The sequence below is a fragment of the Phyllostomus hastatus genome, unplaced genomic scaffold (assembly GCF_019186645.2).
Source record: "Phyllostomus hastatus isolate PE091 unplaced genomic scaffold, TTU_PhHast_1.1 phas_contig_210, whole genome shotgun sequence".
Classification (NCBI taxonomy): Eukaryota; Metazoa; Chordata; class Mammalia; order Chiroptera; family Phyllostomidae; genus Phyllostomus; species Phyllostomus hastatus.
Window position 1 is genome coordinate 27,092,772 of NW_025333737.1, and position 20,383 is coordinate 27,113,154.

A 20,383-nucleotide genomic window follows, 5' to 3' on the forward strand; every position below is an offset into this window, starting at 1 on the left:
GGGGTGGGGGACAGGGAAGGCCTTTTGCGCTGGGGTTTCTGCAGCCGGCGCAGCAGAATGATACCCTGGGCGGTGAGGCCAGTGTTATTGCCGGAGGGGTCGCGAAGTTGGAGGGTCAAAAGTTTACCGCGTGCGTGAGCAGGCGGCGGCGGCGTCTAGTGGCGGGGGCGGGGTGGGAGAGGGGAGGAGGCTGTGTGTGAGGAGAGAAGAGAGCGAGCCAGGGATGCTGGAGGTAAGGAAGGCTTGCGGGCTGGGGGGTGGGGTCCGTGGAGGAGCGGCGCTGGGCAGGGAGCAGAGGCAAATGTCCGGGAAAGGAGAAACTGAGGGGGGGAGTAACGCTTCTCCAAAAACCACGGGAGTGGAGTGGGGAGCTGTACAAAAGAGAGCGCTGAGGATGTGGCGAATTCTCTGCGCAATTTTCTCTCCCAAAGATAACCTTTGAGTCACGGTATAAAATTTAATTAAGACCTACCCAGAAGCACACATTTAAAAAATCCAATTACCCACACGTCCTGCAGGAGGTTTGGCGGAGGGGGGGGGTGCTGGGGGCCAAGGAAGGCTTCCAAGGTGAAGGCCTGAGTCCCAGCAAGGCCAACCCACCCCACTTAACCTAAAGGGGCCAAACAGCCGGCACCCCAAACCCCCCCCCCCTCTCTAGGCAGGCCTGTTTTCCAATCAGGGTTTGACCCCCCAGGTTGGGTCCAGGCAGCCAGAATCCATGACCATGGGCCAAGATTGGAAGATTTCTAAACTTCCACCCCTCTTTTCAAGTTGCTTGGGCTTAAGAACTTGGAAACTGAAAGAAGTTTAGCTTATTAATTCTCTCACTGTCCCAAACCTCCACTTGTACGTTTATCCAGGATCCCTCTCTTCCTATTGGGAGGAGGGAGGGGAAATGAGAAGGAAAAATACTGAATGGTCTCACAGAGAGCTTTATAACTGCAGCTGAAACAGGCGACCTGAGATGAACCTTGAATCCATGCATTAAGCTTAGCTCATAAGTAAAATGCTTAGAGACTTTGTAATTATAACACCAGGGCACATGCCTATTTTTGGTCTTTAAATGGCTGTTTGTTGCTTTATGAGATGTCCTCATATTCTCTTCTAAACATTTAATACAGGAGTTGTACCGTGGGTGTTTGTTCTGCCAGGATAGAGATAACCTGAGAGTTTTCATAAAGACATCTTTTGAAATATGGTCAAAAGAGACAATGGCTTAATGTCAAATTTCAGATCGATTTGACCCCAGTTTTTTGACTAAGCCAGCTGGATGTGGGTCCCCATTTCTACTCAGCTTTCAGGCAAGTGTCTCTGGAGAGTCAGGTCAGGAAAGAATTCCTGGGGTCCAGAGGAGGTGGAGGTTAAAGCCTGAACTAGAAAATCTGTCTCCTTCTGTCCCTCCCAGGACATAGTGTTAGCAAATGTGTGGTCCTGTGGGGTAGACGGGAGTGGCTTGAGATCCTGGGCTGGAGGAGCCTCAACGGGGACGGAGAGTCCTCCGCCATCCCCAGCCAGGTTGGGGGCCTTGGGACTCTCTCCCCTAACCTCCTTGTACTAGGGGGGCACCACACTACCAACACTCCCTCTGAACTTGAACTGGATAGAAGGGGTGTCACACCTGACTTGCCTCTGTGGGTCCCTTGGAGGCTGCAGAAAGGGGAAGTGTGCTGTTGGCAGTCACCGGGAGGGGTTCTAATCCTGGAGGGACAAACAAACAAAAAATCTCTGAATATTTTTGATGCCTGTTTAATTTGCCCCTGAACCTCATTGTGCCTCATTGTGGTGGTGATAGGGATGGACAAGGGAGTCACTGTATAGATGAGAAGTGGTTTTAAACAGAGTTTGCGGGCAGGGAGGACTTTTTTTTTTTTAAGGGATAATCGTAGCATCTGAAAGCCAAGCCTCCGGCTTGGACTAGTGCATTTCTCTCTGTTTTTCCCAAACGTATTGCCCTATGAACCACATCTCATGCGCCCACCACCCAGGTGGAGGGGCCGTTCCTGGGGCTTTGGAGCCTCCAAAGTTTTGGCAGAAATGGGGGGGGGGGTATTTCTGACATTGGAGGATAGAATAAAGCAGATGGAGTATGCAGTGGGGTTGGGACACTGGCCCTGCCAAATGCAGCCATTTATAGGGGAGGCAGGAGGGAAGGGGGCTGTCTCCAACCACAGAATCCTACCCTCTTCCTCTTTGCCAGAGTCGAGGAACCGGAACTGACAAAAATATAGGAATGCTAGACTATCAAAGCCAAGGGCCCCCCACCCCACCCCCGCAGGCTGAGTCCTATCCGAATGGAACTTTTTTGAGTGTAGAGGTTGGGTTGAAGGGAAATGAAGGTTCTGGCAAAAAGTGAGCCGGAGAGGACAAGCTGAACCCAAATCTTGCTCTGTCATTTTTCGCCCAAGCAATGACCTGCGCAAAATTCCTTATGACCCGGCGCACTGCGCCACCGTATTATAGCAACTGCCTGCTCGTGGGGAGGCCTGGAGAGGGGTGAACCTCAGGTCACGGCGTCTAAAAATTATTAAAATGTTTGAGAGTCTCGTGACGCGCCAAGCTGTTTAACAAAGACTGCCAAAGTATGAGATTAATACGAAAACTTGCGCTTCAAAAACAAAAACACACCAAAAAAAAAAAAAAGTCTTGTTCCGGCCTCCAAGGGGACCCAGAGCTGCTCTGACCGGTAGCCGCGGTTCGGTTTTCCGGACACACAATAGTGGACCAGAGCGAGCTCAGCTGTCGCCGAGCGGGTCCCGGGCAGGGGGGCGGCCGGGAGGCGCGGGGAGTCGCTCCGTGAGTACTCTGCGGGCTCCCGCTCCGGGCCTTCCACTCCTCCGCACGGCTGCCGGTGCGGTGCGCGGGCCGGCGGGGGGCTCGCCTGCGTCGCCCTCCCGTTTCCCTCTTCCTCGATGTCTCTTCCACCCTTCCAACAAAAGGTAGATGATTGCGCGCTGGCTGGGCGGTTGCGGGGCGCTGAGCGGCGAGAGGTCACTCTAGCAACCTGTGGCTGCCCGGAGAAAGCGACCGGCAAGGCAGCGAGCGAGTCACCCGGGAGCGCAGGGGAGGTGGCTCGACCGCGCGCGAAGAGCTGGCTCTGTCTTATTTTTATTACTATGCATATTGATTCTGGGGATGGAGGAGAGAGGCAGCCTCCTGCTCTGGTGAAACCCATTTTGGGAATCCTTGATAAACCTTGTCCTCTAGCCAATGCGGCTGGACTCGGCTGGGGTGGGAGGTGCGGCGCTTCGGTGGGATAAGTGGCACGGGCAGGTGGCGGCTTCCAGCGTGCGGAGGAGAAAATCTCCACTCTGTCCCTAAGATCAGCCATGCCCAGCCTCTCAGTGGCTCTGTTCTTTCCTGGGGTGTTCTGGGCACTTGGGCCACATCCCTTGTGAAGTGTAGAACAGCAGAGAGGCCGGGTGGTCAGCTCAGCGGCCCTCCCGAAATTTCGAAAAGCCTGCTTAGGAGTTGGACGGGTTTCAGAAAGCCAGAGAGTTGCGAAGAAGGTATGGGGTGGGGGAGGGGCCTGAAGAGTTGGAATGGGTCCTGAAGCTCCTAAGCGGCTTTTGACAAGACTTAGAAAGGTGGTCGCTTGGCGTTGAGGGTCTGGTGGGGGTCCACCTTAAGCATTTTGTCAGTGAGCTCAAGGCCAGACCTCAGTCTCCCTGGGTGCTCAGATGGGGGTCTGAGATTAAGGTAACTACAGTATAATTGAGTGTGTGTGTGTGATACGTGTGACTTTTCAAATACAAGGGAGTCCAGCCTGGCTGGAAAAGTGTTGGTGTTAAAAATCAGGCCTGGAGGCCAACATTGACCATCTAGATTTGGGATAGAAAAGAGGGTCTCTGGACCTAGTTGCTGGCGTGTGAGAGCTCCCCTCCTACCCACCTGCAAAGGTCCCAGGACTGAGGATGAGCAGAGACCTCTAGAGTGTCATGGTTAAAAGGTTGTTTTTTGTTATTGCCCTATTTGTTAATGAAGCTGATATTTTTCTGACGTGTTCACAAGTATTTTTCAGACCTAGGGAGATGGGTAGAGAGTCTGAGTGGGGAAGAGGTTGCCTCTACTACATATTCCCTTACCCTGGGAAGGCCATCAGTTTTCACAGCCTGGGACTCAGTTCCCTCCACCTCACTCCCACTCTCCCAGTTTGGTAAATTCAGTGGCTACTGGAAGCCTCAGGAAATTCGTTTGGAAACCCCAGATCCCCCAGGTTTCCCAGATCCCCATTTGGGTCCCACTGCCAGCAACCCTAGCAGGTGGCCCAATAAGCAAGTTGAGAGAGAAATAGAGAGGGAGAGAGAGCCTGCCTGGGGCTAGGGAGGTGGGGAGCCCGGGTCCCTCCTCACACTTCAGGGATTAACCTCCGTTTCTGGCCCCAGGAGGTTTGGGAGGTTGGGAGGGACCGGAATATCATCTGGCTGCATCTTTTATGGTTCCTCATTGCCCTTCATTCGGAAATGAAACGCCTTTGATCTTTTTCTCAGGTTGTAAACAGAATTGCCCGTCATTAAATGTCCGGGGCCCCATCTGCTTGGTCTCCCAGCATTTTTCTTTACAGCTGTTTCTCCCTCATTTTACCATTGAATTTTTCCAAAAGGACTTTTATGACACCCCCTTCACACCCAGCCGCCTTTCCCCCCTCCCTTTGCTAAGAGGCGCCTTGAAAAATATCTAGATATTCGTTTGATCGGAAAACTAAAGGCTGCAAGGGTCACTGGAGGAGCCCATTGGGGTTTTGTTTTTCTTTAAAAAAAAAAAAAAAAGTCCTGGGGGATGGGAGGGGCGCGAGGGCACCCAGAAGGGCCTGATTCTGACTCGCTGCAGCCTCGGGATGACCCTTCCTCCTTTTGTGTTTAGCTAATGTTTACATCTCATAATTCATGCGCAACCGCCGAGAGAGTTGCGCAGCGGCTGCGAGGTTCGCGTCTCTTTGCCTGATGGCTGCTCCTAGCTCTAATAGAAAAGAAAGAGAACTGAAAAGCTTGTAATCCCAAGGACGGACCCGCAGTGCCTTTTCCTGTTTCCAGAACTCAAAAAATCAGAACAAACGAAATAAAACCAAAGCACTCAAACCACATCCCAAACGAAGAACACGCGGAAAGTAGGAGGACTGGAAAATTTCTGGGCCAAGAAGATCTGTCTGTCTTCTGTATATACCCTGTAGATCCGAATTTGTGTAAGGAATTTTGTGGTCACAAATTCGTATCTAGGGGAATATGTAGTTGACATAAACACTCCGCTCAATTTCCCCCCTCCCGAAGAAAATTTTTTTTTTTCCTAAATGAGGACCATGCGGTGACTGACCACACGAAGACTCCTCCCTTCTTCTTTCTTCCTCTTTCTTTTCCTCCCGCAACTGGTTAGAAACGGAGAAATCGTCTACCTGAATTCTCCCCATGTTTGCCTCTGGGAGCCTGGGTTTCTGTTCACTTCTCTCAGTAGGTTCATGTTGGTGGTGTTTTTTACTCTACCCTCTTCCTCAAGCCCACCTATTCTCTAGTCTGGGTTCAGGGAGGCTTTACTGAAAATCCGGAAAGAATGACTTTTGTCTTCAGTATGTGAAGGCAAAGGAAATTCGCTTTACAAACAGATGCTGAGGTCGCCTTTTCATTTGGGTTCAGACCAGGGTGCCCTGGAAATTCGCAATTACCAAGGGGTGTTATTGTGCGTGTGTGGGGGGGGGGTCACCCCAGTGCTCCTATCTCCAGCATCACAAGGATGTGAGATTTCTGTTCTCTGAGGAGGCGGTGGCATTAGTGACAATTAGAACGTCTCCACCCCGTGGTTAGTGTTGCTTCGATGGTTCTGAAATTAGCAAATTGCTATTCAATGTGCTCTCCAAAGTTGCTGGTTTTTAAACTCTAGGGCTCACGTTCATTGTGGGAAACCACGTCCTTTCTCCTGCTTGGGACTGTGGGGTAAGGGGAGGAGTGGATAGGAGAGGGGAACAGACGGAGGGACTGACAAAGCCAAACTAATAGCGCAGCTAAATGCGATTTGGAAGGCGAGGTCTCCCCGAATTAGTGCATGAATTTCCTATCGATCCGCCCGCGGTTCCATTCATCTCTGACAAGTCCCTCCGTGCACCCGCCTGCTTGCTTCCAACGCCTCTCTCGCTCCCTACCCCTCCCCATGCCGCTGCAGAGAAAAGCCCCACGCTCAGTGCCTCTCGTCCCCAAGTGGGTTCCCCTCTCTAGGCGAAGACCCCAGGCTGCCTGTCAATTCCCTTCTCGCGCAGAGGCAGGGTGCATGGGCCCCCTGCCTAGGGAGGAAGGGATGGGGGTCCATGGAAGACAGAGAATGCGAGGCGGAGGTGAGGCAGGACAGGAGGGGCTACACTGGGGACCCCCAGCTTCCGAGGGGATCCAGGGATTGCATTCCGCTTAGGGCCCCAACAAGCCCTCTGTTGGCAACCTGCTCTCTCTCTCTCCCCGATCTTGGAGAGAGCGAGGCGAGGAGGCGGTCGCCCCGCGGGAGCCCTATGCAAATCCTGTTGTTGGGTGGGTGGGTGGGTGGGTTGGGAGGGGGGGAGAGGAGAAGGGGAAATAAACCTCTTTGGCTGGAGTAGGGTCCGGGTGAGCAGATTTCCTTATCCGGGAATCGCAGGCGGGGCCGCCATTGGCTCCCAGGATCACGTGGGGTCCTAACTTTGTTCACTTGACAGTAAGTAGGAGGGCTTTCGGAAACAGGAAAACGAGTCAGGGGTCGGAATAAATTTTAGTATATTTTGTGGGCAATTCCCAGAAATTAATGGCTATGAGTTCTTTTTTGATCAACTCAAACTATGTCGACCCCAAGTTCCCTCCGTGCGAGGAATATTCACAGAGCGATTACCTACCCAGCGACCACTCGCCAGGGTACTACGCCGGCGGCCAGAGGCGAGAGAGCAGCTTCCAGCCGGAGGCGGGCTTCGGGCGGCGCGCGGCGTGCACCGTGCAGCGCTACGCGGCCTGCCGGGACCCCGGGCCCCCGCCGCCTCCGCCACCACCCCCGCCGCCCCCGCCACCACCCGGGCTGTCCCCTCGGGCTCCTGCGCCGCCACCCTCCGGGGCCCTCCTCCCGGAGCCCGGCCAGCGCTGCGAGGTGGTCAGCAGCAGCCCCCCGCCGCCTCCCTGCGCCCAGAACCCCCTGCACCCCAGCCCGTCCCACTCCGCGTGCAAAGAGCCCGTCGTCTACCCCTGGATGCGCAAAGTTCACGTGAGCACGGGTGAGTGCGTGGGCACCCCTTCCCCCTCCCACCCCCAGCGCTTTGCACCAAAGGGACCTCGGAGGCATGGGGGGGGGGGGCGGGGAGAAGCTGGAGGAAGCCAATTGTCCCCGCTATAAACTCGCCATTGCCGAGATTTACGGTCGCCTGTTTTCAGAGCCACATAATTACATCCCCCATAAATTTTTATGGCCTGGTGGGCCCTGCGCCTTTGAAGTCGGTTCCCCATCCTCTTTGCCATTCTCACCAGCGACTTTTTCGCCAGGGACACGTAGTCTCAGTGAAGTTGGAAGTTGGGGAGGGGGTGAGAGGTTGGGGAGAAGGAGGAGGCGGCAATCTGTATTTAAGCAGAGAGTTGAGTGAACTCCTACTATTTATTTTTCCGGCTTTCTTTCCTCTAGTCTGCTCCTTGGCTCAAGAAGTGGGCAAAAGTTTTTACTGGGGGCAGGCACTGCTTGGAATCTGAGCGGAGAGGGTGGGAACTAACAGAAGAAAGGTTTAGGGAAGCCCCCTCCCCTTTCACCCCGTATTCTCCCACCCCGGGCCTCAGGCCAAGGCAGGAGAGGACCGATTAAAACCTTGTGAAGATCTCTCACTCCGCCCCCCCCCACGTCTCCCCCTGCCAGACACCCAAACATCATCAAGATAACCCTCTAAAATTCTGAGGTCTCTTTTCCTTCCTGGGGTCCCTCTTTCTTCCCTTTTCGTCCCCCCTCCCCACCCCACAGGAAGAAGAGGTGGCGGGAGAGGGAGGGAGGAAGGGAGGGAAATACTGTGTTAGCTGGAAGAAAGGGCTCTCCCTCCTCCCTTTCTGGGCAATAAAACTTTCTCTTTCTCCTTCTCTCTGTGTGTGTCCAGTAAACCCCAATTACGCCGGCGGGGAGCCCAAGCGCTCTCGGACCGCCTACACTCGCCAGCAGGTCTTGGAGCTGGAGAAGGAATTTCACTACAACCGCTACCTGACGCGGCGCAGGAGGGTGGAGATCGCCCACGCGCTCTGCCTCTCTGAGCGCCAGATCAAGATCTGGTTCCAGAACCGGCGTATGAAGTGGAAAAAAGACCATAAGTTGCCCAATACCAAGATTCGCTCGGGTGGCACCGCGGGCGCAGCAGGCGGGCCCCCGGGCCGGCCCAGCGGAGGTCCTCCCGCGCTCTAGTGGCCCCCGCGCGCGAAAACCGTGAACCTGGGGTGGGGAGGGTGGCGAGCGCCGGGGAATACAGGGGGAGAGAGGCGGGAGGGGACTGGGCCCGGAAAAGCCTTCCTGTCCCACCCCCCCCCCCCATTTTATCTATTTACACGAATAAACGCAGAGAAGGGGGAGGGGAAGCTTTATTTATAAAAACGACAATAGGGAGCCCAGCGAGGCCCCCCAAGAAGCAAAGCTCAAGTCTCTTGCTTTCTTCCTTAAAAAAAAAAAAAGAAAAGAAAAAAAGAAGAAGGAAGAAAGAAAAAGACAGAAAGAGAAATACGAGGAGGCTGCACTCCTCCTTTTCAGCTTTGGCGAAGATGGATCCACGTTTCATCTTTAATCACGCCAGGCCCGGGCCCATCTGTCTTGTTTACTCTGCCGAGGAGAGGACGGAGAGGACGGGCCTCGGTGGCGACCATTACCTCGACACCCAGCTAACAAATGAGGCCCGGCCCGGCTGCCGCCGCCTCTGCTGCTGCCGCTGCTGGAAGGCAACCTGGATTTTCTTTCTTTGTCCCCCCTTCCTGACACCCAGCGAAAGCACCCTCTGATTGTCAGATAGCGCAGTGTTTTAACCACGGTAACACACACATACAACCTCCTCCCCCTCCGTGACCCTGCTCGGGGACACTGACTGCTCGACCCCTTCCACTGCGGGGCTGGGATAGGGGGCAGCAGGAAGGGGCCAAGTGGAGGCGCAGGGAAGTTGAGTCCAAGCAAAAAAAGAGACTTGAAGACCTGGGAGTGCCTTCCTCTGGAAGGTCAAGCCATTCCTGGCAGGGTGAGGGGCCAGTTGAGGTCTAAGAGCTGGGCACAACCCTCTCGCCAAGCTAGAGCTGGACAGAGACATGCTCTCCTAGACTGGAATTGAATGTGAAACTAGGACATAAATTGGTGTGCCCCTCCCGGTCTGGGAGATGATGTTGCAGAGACCTCTCCCATAGTTTATCATTGTTGCATTGATGATTATTAATTATTATTATTATTATTTTATGTCATGTGTGTCCTCTCTCCTATTTCTTGTCCTGACATTCCAAACCAGGCCTCCTTCCTAGTTCTGGGGGGCGCCTGAGTCTAGAACTCTTAAGTTGGAGTGCAAATTTGTGTCCTGTACAGAGTGACAATAGAAATAAATGTTTGGTTTCTTGTGACCAGCACGGCGTGTTTTTGTTGAAGCCTTGATATAAAGATCCAGACAAATGCCACCTAGTCTCTATCTTAAGTGCCCCAGTTCATCCGGACTCACATTGTATGTGGTTGATGATTTTTGGGGTCAGAGTCTGGGGAATTTCTGTCTCTGAGGACTCCAAACTGTAGTAGCTGGTTTGTTTTTCTTTTGGGGTGGGTGTGTTCTGTTTGGGGCTTTCAATTTTTCCTGTCCAGTCCAAAAAAAATGTATGGAGAGGACTGGGAGGGCTGACTCCAATCCCTAATGGGGGGAAAATGTTTCATTGTAGGACACAAGAGGCTTAAGTACAGCAAAGCCTTTCATATCATGATTTATTTGTCATAAGCAAATAAAATGCGGTTAAGCTGTCTCCTTCTAGACAGACGGCTCTGTGCTTATTAAAGTTCCGCGAGAGGATTCTGCGAGGCCGGCCTCTTTCCTCCCGCGGAAGAAGGTATCGTTTTCCTCTGAGGTGTTTAAGGCTTTAATGAGTCTAATTTTTTGCACAGATGTTTCTGGGTGTTTGCAGGTTTTCAGAGTATTTTTATATTACAAAGGAGCTAGCCAGTGCCATAGCTCAAACTCTGACAAGCAAATAGATAATCAAGAAGACAAATGGCCTCTTTTGTGAAGCCCTGCTCCTGTATTAATTTTCATTTTCTTTCTCATAGAAAGTATCGAAAGTAGGACTGGGGACCAAATAGCTTTCTGTCTCGGAGGTCCCAGTCACCCCTAGAATGGAGTGGGGGAAGGGGGGTGGGGGTACCGGAGACCCTCAGAAACTCTGTGAAGCTTGGGCCGCTTTTGTGCATCACCCGGGAGAAGTTCTAAGGTCTGGGGGGCTCCAGCCTGGGGTCTCTGGTCCTCAGGTGGCCCCGGGTACAGCCACCTGCCTCCAGAAAGCTCAGGGCTCGGGAGAGCATGTGCAGTTAAAATCTTTTTGTTGTTGTTGATGTTGTCCTTTCTCCCGTCAGAAAATAAAAAGAGCCAAATCCACCCGCACATTTTATTGTTATTTCTTTATGGCATTTCCCCCGGTTTGCAGCACCCAGGAGTTTGAGGCTGGGTAGGGCCAAGGGACAGACGGGGGCCGGTGTCCCCAGAGCCTGAGAAAGGGTTGAGCTGCTTGTTTAAACGCTGCTGGGAGACTCATAAAAAATCACCCAGACCTGGAGGATGAGAGCGGCCAGCTTTGTTTCAGTCAATCTCGGTGTGGTGTTTAGCTGCCAGGGGATGCGGCCGCCTTTAACAGAGGGGGAAAATAGTTCTTAAAAAGCATATGCCCCCCCCCCAATGCCCCTATAGAACCAAATCAAAGCTGCTCCTTGGAAGGTATGAATAGAATAAAAAAAAGATTTCTATGGAGCTTAAAGTTCACAGCCATTCTGTGTAGACAAGAGCTAAGAAAAATGTGAGAATTATACAGAAAACCATTAATCACTTCTTTTCTTTAAATACGTATCCTCTCTCCTTTGTTATTATTCAACAGCAAATCTCCGCAGACCGGCTGTTGGGGGAAAAAAGTGTTAGCCGTCTTTCCCAGATCTGCGAGGGGGAAAAATTTTGGAACCGTAAAGTTGAAAACTTTTTTCTCTTCAGTTTCGAAGAAGCCCTTCGTCATGAATGGGATGCGAGGAGTTCAGGCGAAAGGAGGCGAGAGGCGCAAAGGTAACGGAGCCCCCCCTGCCTGGGCTGGCGTTTTTTTTAAAAAAAAAAATCGTTTTATGAGCTTTTTGTGTGTGTTTTTTTTTTACAAGGGAAAGAGGAAAGTCCTATCTTGGTGGAGTTTTTATGGTGGATGCCTGATCAGGTTTGGGGCCTTTTATGGTGACCCATGCTGGGGTCAGAGGGAGAGAGAGGGGCCTGACACCTGGAGAGTGTTTGAACTGCTGAGAACTGAGGTGTCAGGGCCCCTGAAGGACCCCAGAGAAGGTGGTCTGTGAGTGCTTTCCTGGTTCTGGAAGATGCGGGCGGGCCTGTGGAGCCCTAGTGTGTGTGCGCTCGTGTGTGTGCAGCGAGGCGCACATGTGGCCGGTGTGTTATGTGACTCTGCCTGTCTGCACTGGGGGCTCGTGCCCCGTGTGTCTGTTTACTGGTGAGAGCAGTCACTGCCACCTCCTGGAAAAACGGAATGCATTTCTTGGATGAAATGGCCCAGCCTTGGAGCAGAGAATAGGCGGCTGTCTTCTTTTTTATTTATTTATTTGTGTGTGTGTGTGTGTGTGTCTAGCTTGGGATTCTAGACAAGTATGCTCAACTCTCTGGAGCAAGAAACTGCTCCATTCACATGCAAAGCTCCTCGACACAGGAATCTGCTTTCTTTCTGGAGGCTCAGTGTTCGGTGTGGTTTCCTTTTGCTCTCCTGATTTGGGGGCTCTGTCCCCCCACCGTCCACCCCGACCTAGGGCCCTGCTTCTGAGGGCGAGCCAGCTGCCAAGCCAGCCGGTGGGCTCTGCCTCAGACCTGAACGTGCTGATCCTTTTTCCCCGGGGCTCACTGAGAGTTTGGAGGCAGGAGGCTGGCAGGAGAGAGAGTTCATGGAAAGGCCACGTTTTCTAGGCGATTAGCTCAGTATTAGAACCGCAAAATGACCTCGGAAGCCCCTTGACCTCTCTGAGACTGGACATTGTGCTGGCCCTGCGTCCTGCCCAGGAGGGAAATTCACACCTCCACTGGGAGTGGTCTTCGGGGCTGTTGTGTGCCCACCTCCAACCCCCTCTCGCCCTCAACCCCTTCCTTGCTATTTTGGGGTTTCTGGCCTGTGTTTCTGTTACTGTTCACTGGGGAGAAAAGGAATACAATTGTTAGCTGGGGTATGGCTGGGGGAGGGAAGGGGGTGCTGGCCTGTCTCTCTGTTCAGGCCTCCTTTCCTCAGGCGGGCTCCCCCCACCCACCCCATGTCCAGTTTATCCCCCTTTTTTTCCTGTTTCCTTTGGAGGAAGCTGAGGGAAGACAGACAAAGGGAATCATCAGTAGGAGAGGTCCACAAGGCTTCAGAGGGCTACAGGAACATGCCCCTGGGTCCTAAGGACAGAGAGCCCCCCCACCTTTGTTGGGGGTTGTTGTGTCTCAAAGTCTGATATCCAAATCCACAACTTCCCAGCCCAGTTTTCTGAAGGTCCTTTGTTTGGGGAGCTGCTATTCCTGTCACCACTTTCACCCCCTTCCCCGGATCCCCAGTTCCACCCCAGCTGCTCACAGAGCCCAGGGAGCACCTCCCTGCCACAGGAGCAGGAGAGACGGGGAGAAGGGTCAGCGCAGACCCCTCTGACCATTTCCAGGGGCAGCTCTGCCATGTTCACCCAAGTTTCCAGAAACTTTTAATGTCCAGAGGTGGGTGCAGGTTTTCTGAGGTGTGAACTCTCAACGTGTTTCCAAACCTGCACTCCGCTTGCTTGTATCTTAACGAGCCACCCTGGCAGCCACCCTCTCCGGAGGAGAGAGACACAGAGAAACAGAGACGCCTGCTGGGAGCAGGAAATGCACCCTTTGGGTTCAGGCTAGGAGAGACAGGACCTTGCTGGGATGTGTCTGCTGTCGGTTTGCATTTTTGTAAATTGTTTGTTGTAACTCAGGGACTCAGTCTCAGGCAAGAAAGAACTGGAACTGGTCGGTATCTTTTTCTTTGTCCCTGGGTGGCGTAATAAATGCAGGCGGTTGAGGCCTTTCGGGGGAAAGGAAGGGAGGGACAAGAAAGGTGAGCTGGGCTGCTCTTGGACTGCAAATGTTTGGGGCTCGAGGGAGATGTGCACCCATTACTCATTAGGGCAGAGATCACCAATTGTGGGGACTCCACAGGCCCAGGTAATAAAGAGCTGGTCACCTGGGACTTGACTGGCTTCTCTCTGGCAGTGTGAGGATTAGGGGTTCACCAATGGGGAGGAGAAGGAAAACAACAGAAAGGGAAGGTTGGAGTTCATACAAGGATTTCAGTCCCACAGGTGGGAACTCAGAGGTCTCCCTTCCCCTCACCCCTAGACCCCACCCTTTGCAGAGCTGAGCGCGGCCTAGGGCCCCCCAGCCCACTGGGTTCACCTCCTACAATTCCAGTGGCTGCCCCTAGTCTTCCTAATCTTTGACCTCTCTTCCCTCCAGGTCCCTGGCCCCCCCCCCCATCTCTCTCCTGCTTTCACCCACCTGGGTCGACGGGGGCAGCCCCAGCACCCTGTGGTGGGTCTCCCTGGGCAGCGGCCAGGGAGGGGGTCTGGTTGGAAAACCGAGTGGGGAAGTTTCCCAGTGTGAGCTGAGCGCTGACGGATTTGTGATCGGCCATAAAACCGGCGCGTTCGGATTCGTAAATCAATCTCGCCTTTCTCACAGTATAAACGTTCGCTTTATCGGCAGCGAGAAAGTGCTCAGCTCGCGCTTGGCGCTTGTTTATTTGAACACGGACATTCCCAGGATCAGAAGAGTGTGGGCATTTTAACAGAACCTGCCCGGCATGCCTTCGTGTCAGTTCGCTGTTCTTTTTCTTGTCCTTAAAAAGAATTTCTCTGTTTCAGGGATTGCTACCTTCCCATGCTTCAGCATATTCCATCTTCTCTCTCGTTGGCTCATATTTTTCTTTGAGACTTGAGTGGACAGTTTCCTTTAGAGAACCGTTTTAATGGATTTGTGGTCAGGACCTTGCAGGGAGTTGCAGGGAATTGCTGAAACTCTGGGCTCGGGGCCCACTACGGGAGGCGGCGGGCTGAATTCAATACCAGTCTGGGTTTTGTATCTGAACAATCAAAGCTGACCACCCCCCTACAGGGCCTGAGCCCTGCCGGCACCCCACCCCTGCATCGGGATCTGGATTCCAAGAAGGCCAGGCCGACCGGCCGGGTGCCTTCTGCTGGGGCCTCAGTGCCGCCACAGCTGGACGCTACTGAGACCCGCACAGGGGCGGCTGTCTCTTTGAGGGTTGCTAAACCATCTGGGTCCTCAGCCTTGTCCCCATTGAATTGCTCTTGGTTCAGACCCCTCCAAATAAATCAAAAGGGGAATCCCCACGCTTCTCTTCCATAAACCTCATTTGTCCTTTCCCTGTCCCGCCTGCCCGGGGCTGCTGTGGCCAGGCTGCCCCAGAGCTGCAGAAGATAAGGCTGGGAGTGTGCAGCGAGGTGCTTCTCCAGGAATGTATTTTCTGCTCCCCTTTCTATCCCTACCCCATATTACAGCCAAGAACCCGATTCTGGTTGTAACTGCTCTGCTCCTTCTGGGTCGAGCTGTACGTGAAGGTCCGGGGTGGTTTTGTTTATTCCGAGATAAAGGTGTCTGCGCATGCTGTTTCTCTCTCTCTAGGCCTAGGGAATGGGCTTCTTCTACCATCCCGGGTGTTCCCTCCTTTAATATGCTGCGCCCCTCATCCTTCCCCATGGATCTGTCTGCGTTGTCTGTGGGTTGGAAGCTCAGGGTACTAACACCTGGGAGATAGGGACCTGGGGCTGCCAGGCCGACTTCAAAGCCTCTTTCTTCCTTTTCTCTCCTCCCCTCCAGTTCAAACCTCCAGCTGTCTTCACTGGAGTTGGGGGCGAGGGGACGGGGACAGGGTGTGACTTAGGTAGAGAGAGGCTGGGAGTCCACTCCTTTTGTGTGGAAACCTCAGTCCGGGTCTTTGTCTCCGGACGTGGCCTCGGTCGGCCAGTAGAATCTGCTCCCCTATAACAGTAACACCACAGTTGAAAAAAGTGTCTGTTGCGGTTATTCTTGACTCCGAGAGTCCCAGAGTCGCCTGTTCACCCTGCCCCTCTGTAAAGGTACCACAAAAGATCAAAATGAGAATGAAAGCCAGCAGTCCCATTCTTTACACATATATAACGTGGACTTATGAAGTGTTTCTTTTGAAGCTGGTCCCTTTAGACGTTCTGTGGATTATTTAGGAAGAGGGGGAGCGGGTCCCACTAAAATCAGTATCCTAGGAGTGAGGGAGAGAATGGAGTTGGAGGGAATCTTGATGTTAAAGGATGCAGAGAGGACTGGAAGCTGAGAAAGCCGGGGGCTTGGAGAAGGGCTCGCGCCCACCCCACCCCACCCCCACCCCCGACGCCCCAGCAGACTATTTCTGCACCTCCACGAACTAAGCAGAAGCAGGAGAAGAGAGAGAGGAGAGGTGGGCTGTAGGTAAGTGTGTGTCGGGGTGGGGTTGGTTAGGGAGCTGTAGATACGGGAGGCAGAGACGTGCATCTGGGCTAGAGAAGGAGAACTCGCTACTATTCCATTGGTGGGGTTGGGGGGGAACCTATTTTGCAGGAAAATTTCTCCTCCTGAAGGGGAAGGTCAGAGTGGTCCTTTGAGCCTGAAATCGAAAGACCCCCTTCCCCCTCCTGGTCACGTGATTCATTAAATAATTAATGCCGAGGTTGCAGAATAGATATGTATTCGTCAGGAAAATCGCAGGCTTCGGTCTCCCTGTTTCTGACGTGCAATTCAACTGTCCTTTGAAAAACAAGCCTGTACCCTGAGAAAAAAAAAAAAGAGAGAGAGGGGGAGAGAGAGGGAGAGAGAGAGAAAAAGAGAGGGAGACAGCAATAAAACAGCCCCGCAGCCGGAGCCACACCGCGGGCTGGGGTATTGTAAGTAGAAGGGGTTTCTCACTACCTACCGCGTCTTATATGTCCATGTAAATTTATTGTTTGTTATTAATGTTATTGTCGTAAACTGTGACAAATAGCCATCTTCATTTCCTGCCATTTCTCTTCACACGGTGCTCTGTGTGTTTATACCCATTGAGGCATTGCATAGAGATTTTAGGAATATTCCTCTCCCCTCTCTCTCTCTCTCTCTCTCTCTCTCTCTCTCCCTCTCCCTCTCCTCCAACCTTTTCCTTGATTTATAGCAATAAGGGTGTCAGCTCCTCAGCCGGCATGCCAGCCATTGTGTGTGCGTGTGCGTGTGCGAGCGTCTGCGTGTGTTTGTGAGCGAGTTGTGTTGTTTATGGCCGTGTCTCCGATAAATCATTTCTCACTGAAAATGATGTGGAAGCTGGGCTGTTTCCGCGGCCGGGAGAGAGTCGCTCTCAGAGGCACTTCCTCCCTCTCTGCGCTGTTCCCAGGAGTTGGTTATTTCACACGATTTACAGTAATATATCAGCAGTTAATATGAAAGCTCTGTAGCTGGAGGTCTTAAATTACAGCATCCGTGATTATCAATTAAGGCGAGATTTGTATAAATTTGGTAAACCAGAAATGCCTCATTGGCATATAAACCCAGTCAAAGACCATGACCTAATATAAAAATTATATTTGTGAGCCCGATACAGCCAACATTCCTGCAGCAGCAGACAGAGCTTCATTTTTTTTTCCCCCCCAGCGGTTCTCCTCCAGAGTTTGGCTGCTCCGACTCCAGCCAGGGGAAGGGACCCAACTCTGAGGGCAGGAGGAGCCCGGGGGCAAGCGAGGTGGAGGCGGAGGAAGAAATGACTGGAGTGGAAGGCAAAAGATTTTTTGCAATCGATGGGGACCAAATCCAAGTCCCTGTGCAATTCAGCTCTAGTGCTGAAGCCTAACCTATAGGACTGAAATGCGTGGTGGGGTGTTTAGGGTGGAGAGGGGGCTGCCCAAAATGAGGGAGACAATGGAGCCAGAGGGTGAAGGGCAGGGAGGCAGGCTGGAAGCCGGGGCTCCCCACCCTCCTGGCTAACAAAACAAGGAAATGAATTCACACCCCAGTAGCCTTCCTTCGACCTCCTGAAACAAAGAAAGTTTCCTCAGCAGTGAGGGACTGTGCGTGTGTTTGGGGCTAAGTTCTCCAAGTTTTTCTAGAAAAGAAATGTTCCAGGATCAGGTGGCCCCAGAAAGTTGAAGTGTCTTCTGGGACCTCTCCCTAAGCCCCCATTCAGAGAGGAGGCAAATGGGCTAGAGACTGTGTGTGTGTGGGGGGGGGGCGCTGGTAACTTTGCTCTAGGGTTTCATAGGGGCGTCCCAGTCCCTCCCCACGAGGGAAGAGCCTGCTGGTCACGAGAAAAGCGAGAGGTGGCTTCTGGGGCAGGCTGGCTGTGCCGCGCCTCCGAGTTGTGATAGATGAGGGCCAGGGGGCCAGAGTCTTTGCCAAGTCAGTCCGGGCTGCTGCTGGCTTCTCCTTCCCTGACTGGAGCTGGGCCAACGGACTTTACAGCTACTATTATCTGTGATATTTAACTCTGCCTGCTAGTGTAAACCTTTGAGTAGGAAAATGAGAGCGACTCTGTGCCCAGGTGTTAATTATTTATGGCACCAGCCTCCCGGAGCTGTGGCTCAGGCCCCGGTGGTGGAGCGCCCAGGAGCTGGCCTCCACACTCTGCTCCAGGTGGGCGTGGAGCCCTGTACTTGTTAACGGGCGGGTTTGTGGCTGGGTGAAGCGTCCCACTTTGGGAGTCTGGGCTGAAAAGGGTTTAGGGAGGAAGACAAGAAGAGGAAGGAGACCCTAGGCTAGGAGGGATGGGGGCATTACCTGGCCTGGATCAAAGGAAGGTGGAGTCCGGATTCACTCAGGGCAGCTTTCACAGGGCTGGAGACCCTGGGGGTGGGGTGAAAGGCCAGGGGCAGCAGCACAGACACCTGAGAAATGGGCGGGGGGGGGGGCTCCATTCAGGCCCTCCATCCTTAAATGTTGGAGGATCCCCCCACACACACTCCCAGACAGTGTGGGAGGTGAGTTTTTCCTTCTCTCTCACCTGACAAGGAGGGTGTAAATGTGGAGGCAGTGAGTTCACCCCCAAAGCAGAGCTCCAGAATTTAGGCCCAAGTCTTGGAACGCTTGAGAGAGCGGGGAGGAGGGGAGGATCACCTCTTCCTTGGAGAGGAAGAGGGACACAGAGGAGGAGGAGGAAGAAGGGAGACTTGCGTTCATTAGCTTCTGAATTCAGCCTGTCTTGGAGGGTGGGCAACAAAAGGGTGTGGGCTGAAGGCTTCCCTCTTCAGGAGTGGCCATAGCTGTGGGGGGGGGGGAGGTGGGAGCCAGGCCCCCAGGCCCCCAGGCCCCTACCCTTGTGTTGCCAGCTCCTCCCCCCTAGCTGGCCTCCCCCCTGCTGCCTTTGCTTGTGCCTGTGACAGCGTGGTCTGACCCCCCCTCTTTTTCCCTCCATTCTCTCAGCCCCCTTCAGGTCTTTGTCTCTTCTGGGCCCTGGGGATACCCCCTCCCTTTCCCTTTTCCCAACTTACACACACACTCTTCCCCAGGAGACAAAAGCAGGGAGATCATCCCTTCCCACCATTATCCTTCCGTCGCTGGCCCTTGGTTAAAGCTCCCTATGTGAGGCCTGATGCTCTCCATCCGGGCCTACAGGCCTACCCCCCAAATCCTCAAGTTTGAAAAGACTTTGCTGGTTTGTTTTCTTTTTTAAATACGTACATTGGGTTTCTTGAACCTCTGTCTCTTACCAGTTCTGTGTGTGCGGGCACACACTTCGTTTCCTTTGGGGCTTGCTGTCCAGGGGACGGGGCAGGACACATGCGATAAAAGGGGTCTGAGGAAAGCTGCTGACTCTGTTTTCTCCCCCTACTCCGCTGGTGTCCACTTTGTCTAGAGGGTTCTCATGCTTTCCCTGTGCCTTTGAGAAGCTGGGCTGCCGCTGCCCTAATGGCCACCTCTGGATAGAAAGATGAGGAGAGAGGGAATGAAGGGCAAAGAGAGGGCCCCAGAGAGAGCACAAGCAGCAGAACCCCTCTCCGGGGCGGGGAGTCGAGGAAGAGCGCACGGAGAGGATGACAGGGCGGGTGGAGACAAAGGCCGGCCGGGGAGCTCGGAGGCTGTCCTGCCACTCGGATGAACACACAGAGCTAAGTGAGAAGAAGGGGAGTGGGGAGGAAACCCCTCGGGTTGCCCCCTTCTCTGAAGAAGAGGATGTCTCCCTGACAATAGGGTGGGTTTTCCCTATTGAGTCGAGCGCCTGCCCGGAGGCCAAGGGTTCCCCACTGCCCCAGGGAGAGGGGCAGCCTAATAAGCAAGCCCAGAAGTGATTTCTGGAGACACTCCCACGTCCTTCACAAGGTTCAATTCAAATCCACTTAAGATACGGAGAGAGGCAGGGTGTGAGAAGACAAAGGGGCTGTGAGGAAGGGACAGAGACAACAGAGATGGTGAGAAATGGGGGTGAGGAGGGGGGGAGAGAGAGAGAGAGAGGGAGAGGCGGGCAAGGAGAAGGAGCCCAGATCCTTTAGGGGGTAGGCACAGAGGGGAGAGGGCTGCGGGGTCTGGAAGCTCCCCCACACTTTGCTTTCTTTACAGGTAGTTGCCCAAAGCTGAGACCATCCCAGAAACAACCGCCTTCGGAGTAGGCCCGGTGGGGGGCATGTGCTACGTCAGGTGTGAGGCAGCTGGGGCGGGAACTGCAGCGTCAGGGAATGGCCAAGACGTCTTGGGCACTTCAGTGTCCTCTTCTGCCACCACCACGAGTAACTTAGTGGTTGGACTGACCCCAAACAGAATTACACCCTAGATGGGGGTGCTGGGGTCAATTTCTCACACCTGGACCCTGGGGTCTTTCTGTGGCTTCTCTCTCCCCCGTGGGTTTGGTCTCTTCCTTTCCTCTTGAGGGACCAGGAGAAGTGGGTCTTCCAGCCGCCTAGGAACTTTCCCTCTCACTTCCCGTCCACAGCCCTTCCCAGGAATCCCCAGCCTGAACAAACGAATGCTCCCTGCGCCGAACTCCTCCCTTCCCCGTCTTTCAGGAAAGAGAAGGAAAAAGGGGGAAGAAAGTTCCTACCACCCTAAGTGGCTTTTAAAAACCGGGAACATTGGAAAATGGAACCCTTTTTCGCCTCTCCAGTCCCTCTCTGAACCCTCCGCCGCTGCTCTGCTGCCTCCATTGAGCACCCCCCACCCCCACCCTCCCGTCCCGTCCTGCCTAGAACTCTC

At 53.6% G+C, this 20,383-nt stretch overlaps 2 protein-coding genes across 8 annotated transcripts in view; both read left to right on the top strand.

The window, feature by feature from the left end:
• The window catches only part of HOXB3 (homeobox B3), a 56,078-nt gene that overhangs the window by 19,862 nt on the left and 15,833 nt on the right, over positions 1 to 20,383 (top strand). For 3 of the 7 annotated variants that reach the window (XM_045836230.1, XM_045836229.1, XM_045836228.1), the window contains exon 2: positions 11,058 to 11,236. The gene's annotated coding sequence lies outside the window, so the exon portion shown is untranslated. Of the gene's footprint in view, positions 1 to 2,694; positions 2,937 to 9,690; positions 10,023 to 11,057; positions 11,237 to 15,796; positions 16,123 to 20,383 lie in introns of those variants that run through there. The other 4 variants (XM_045836232.1, XM_045836231.1, XM_045836233.1 and 1 more) reach the window with 4 other exon arrangements.
• Positions 6,549 to 9,557, top strand: HOXB4 (homeobox B4). Its single transcript, XM_045836239.1, has 2 exons — positions 6,549 to 7,210; positions 8,069 to 9,557. Exons 1-2 carry the CDS (start codon positions 6,754 to 6,756, stop codon positions 8,365 to 8,367), a joined length of 756 nt encoding a protein of 251 aa, XP_045692195.1. The 5' UTR covers positions 6,549 to 6,753; the 3' UTR covers positions 8,368 to 9,557.

Bases quoted from the DNA above. Each gene is read 5' to 3' on its own strand.
- HOXB4 (XM_045836239.1), top strand. From the start codon at position 6,754: ATGGCTATGAGTTCTTTTTTGATCAACTCAAACTATGTCGACCCCAAG. The intron at 7,211-8,068 runs GTGAGTGCGTGG...GTGTGTGTCCAG, and splicing joins CAAAGTTCACGTGAGCACGG to TAAACCCCAATTACGCCGGC.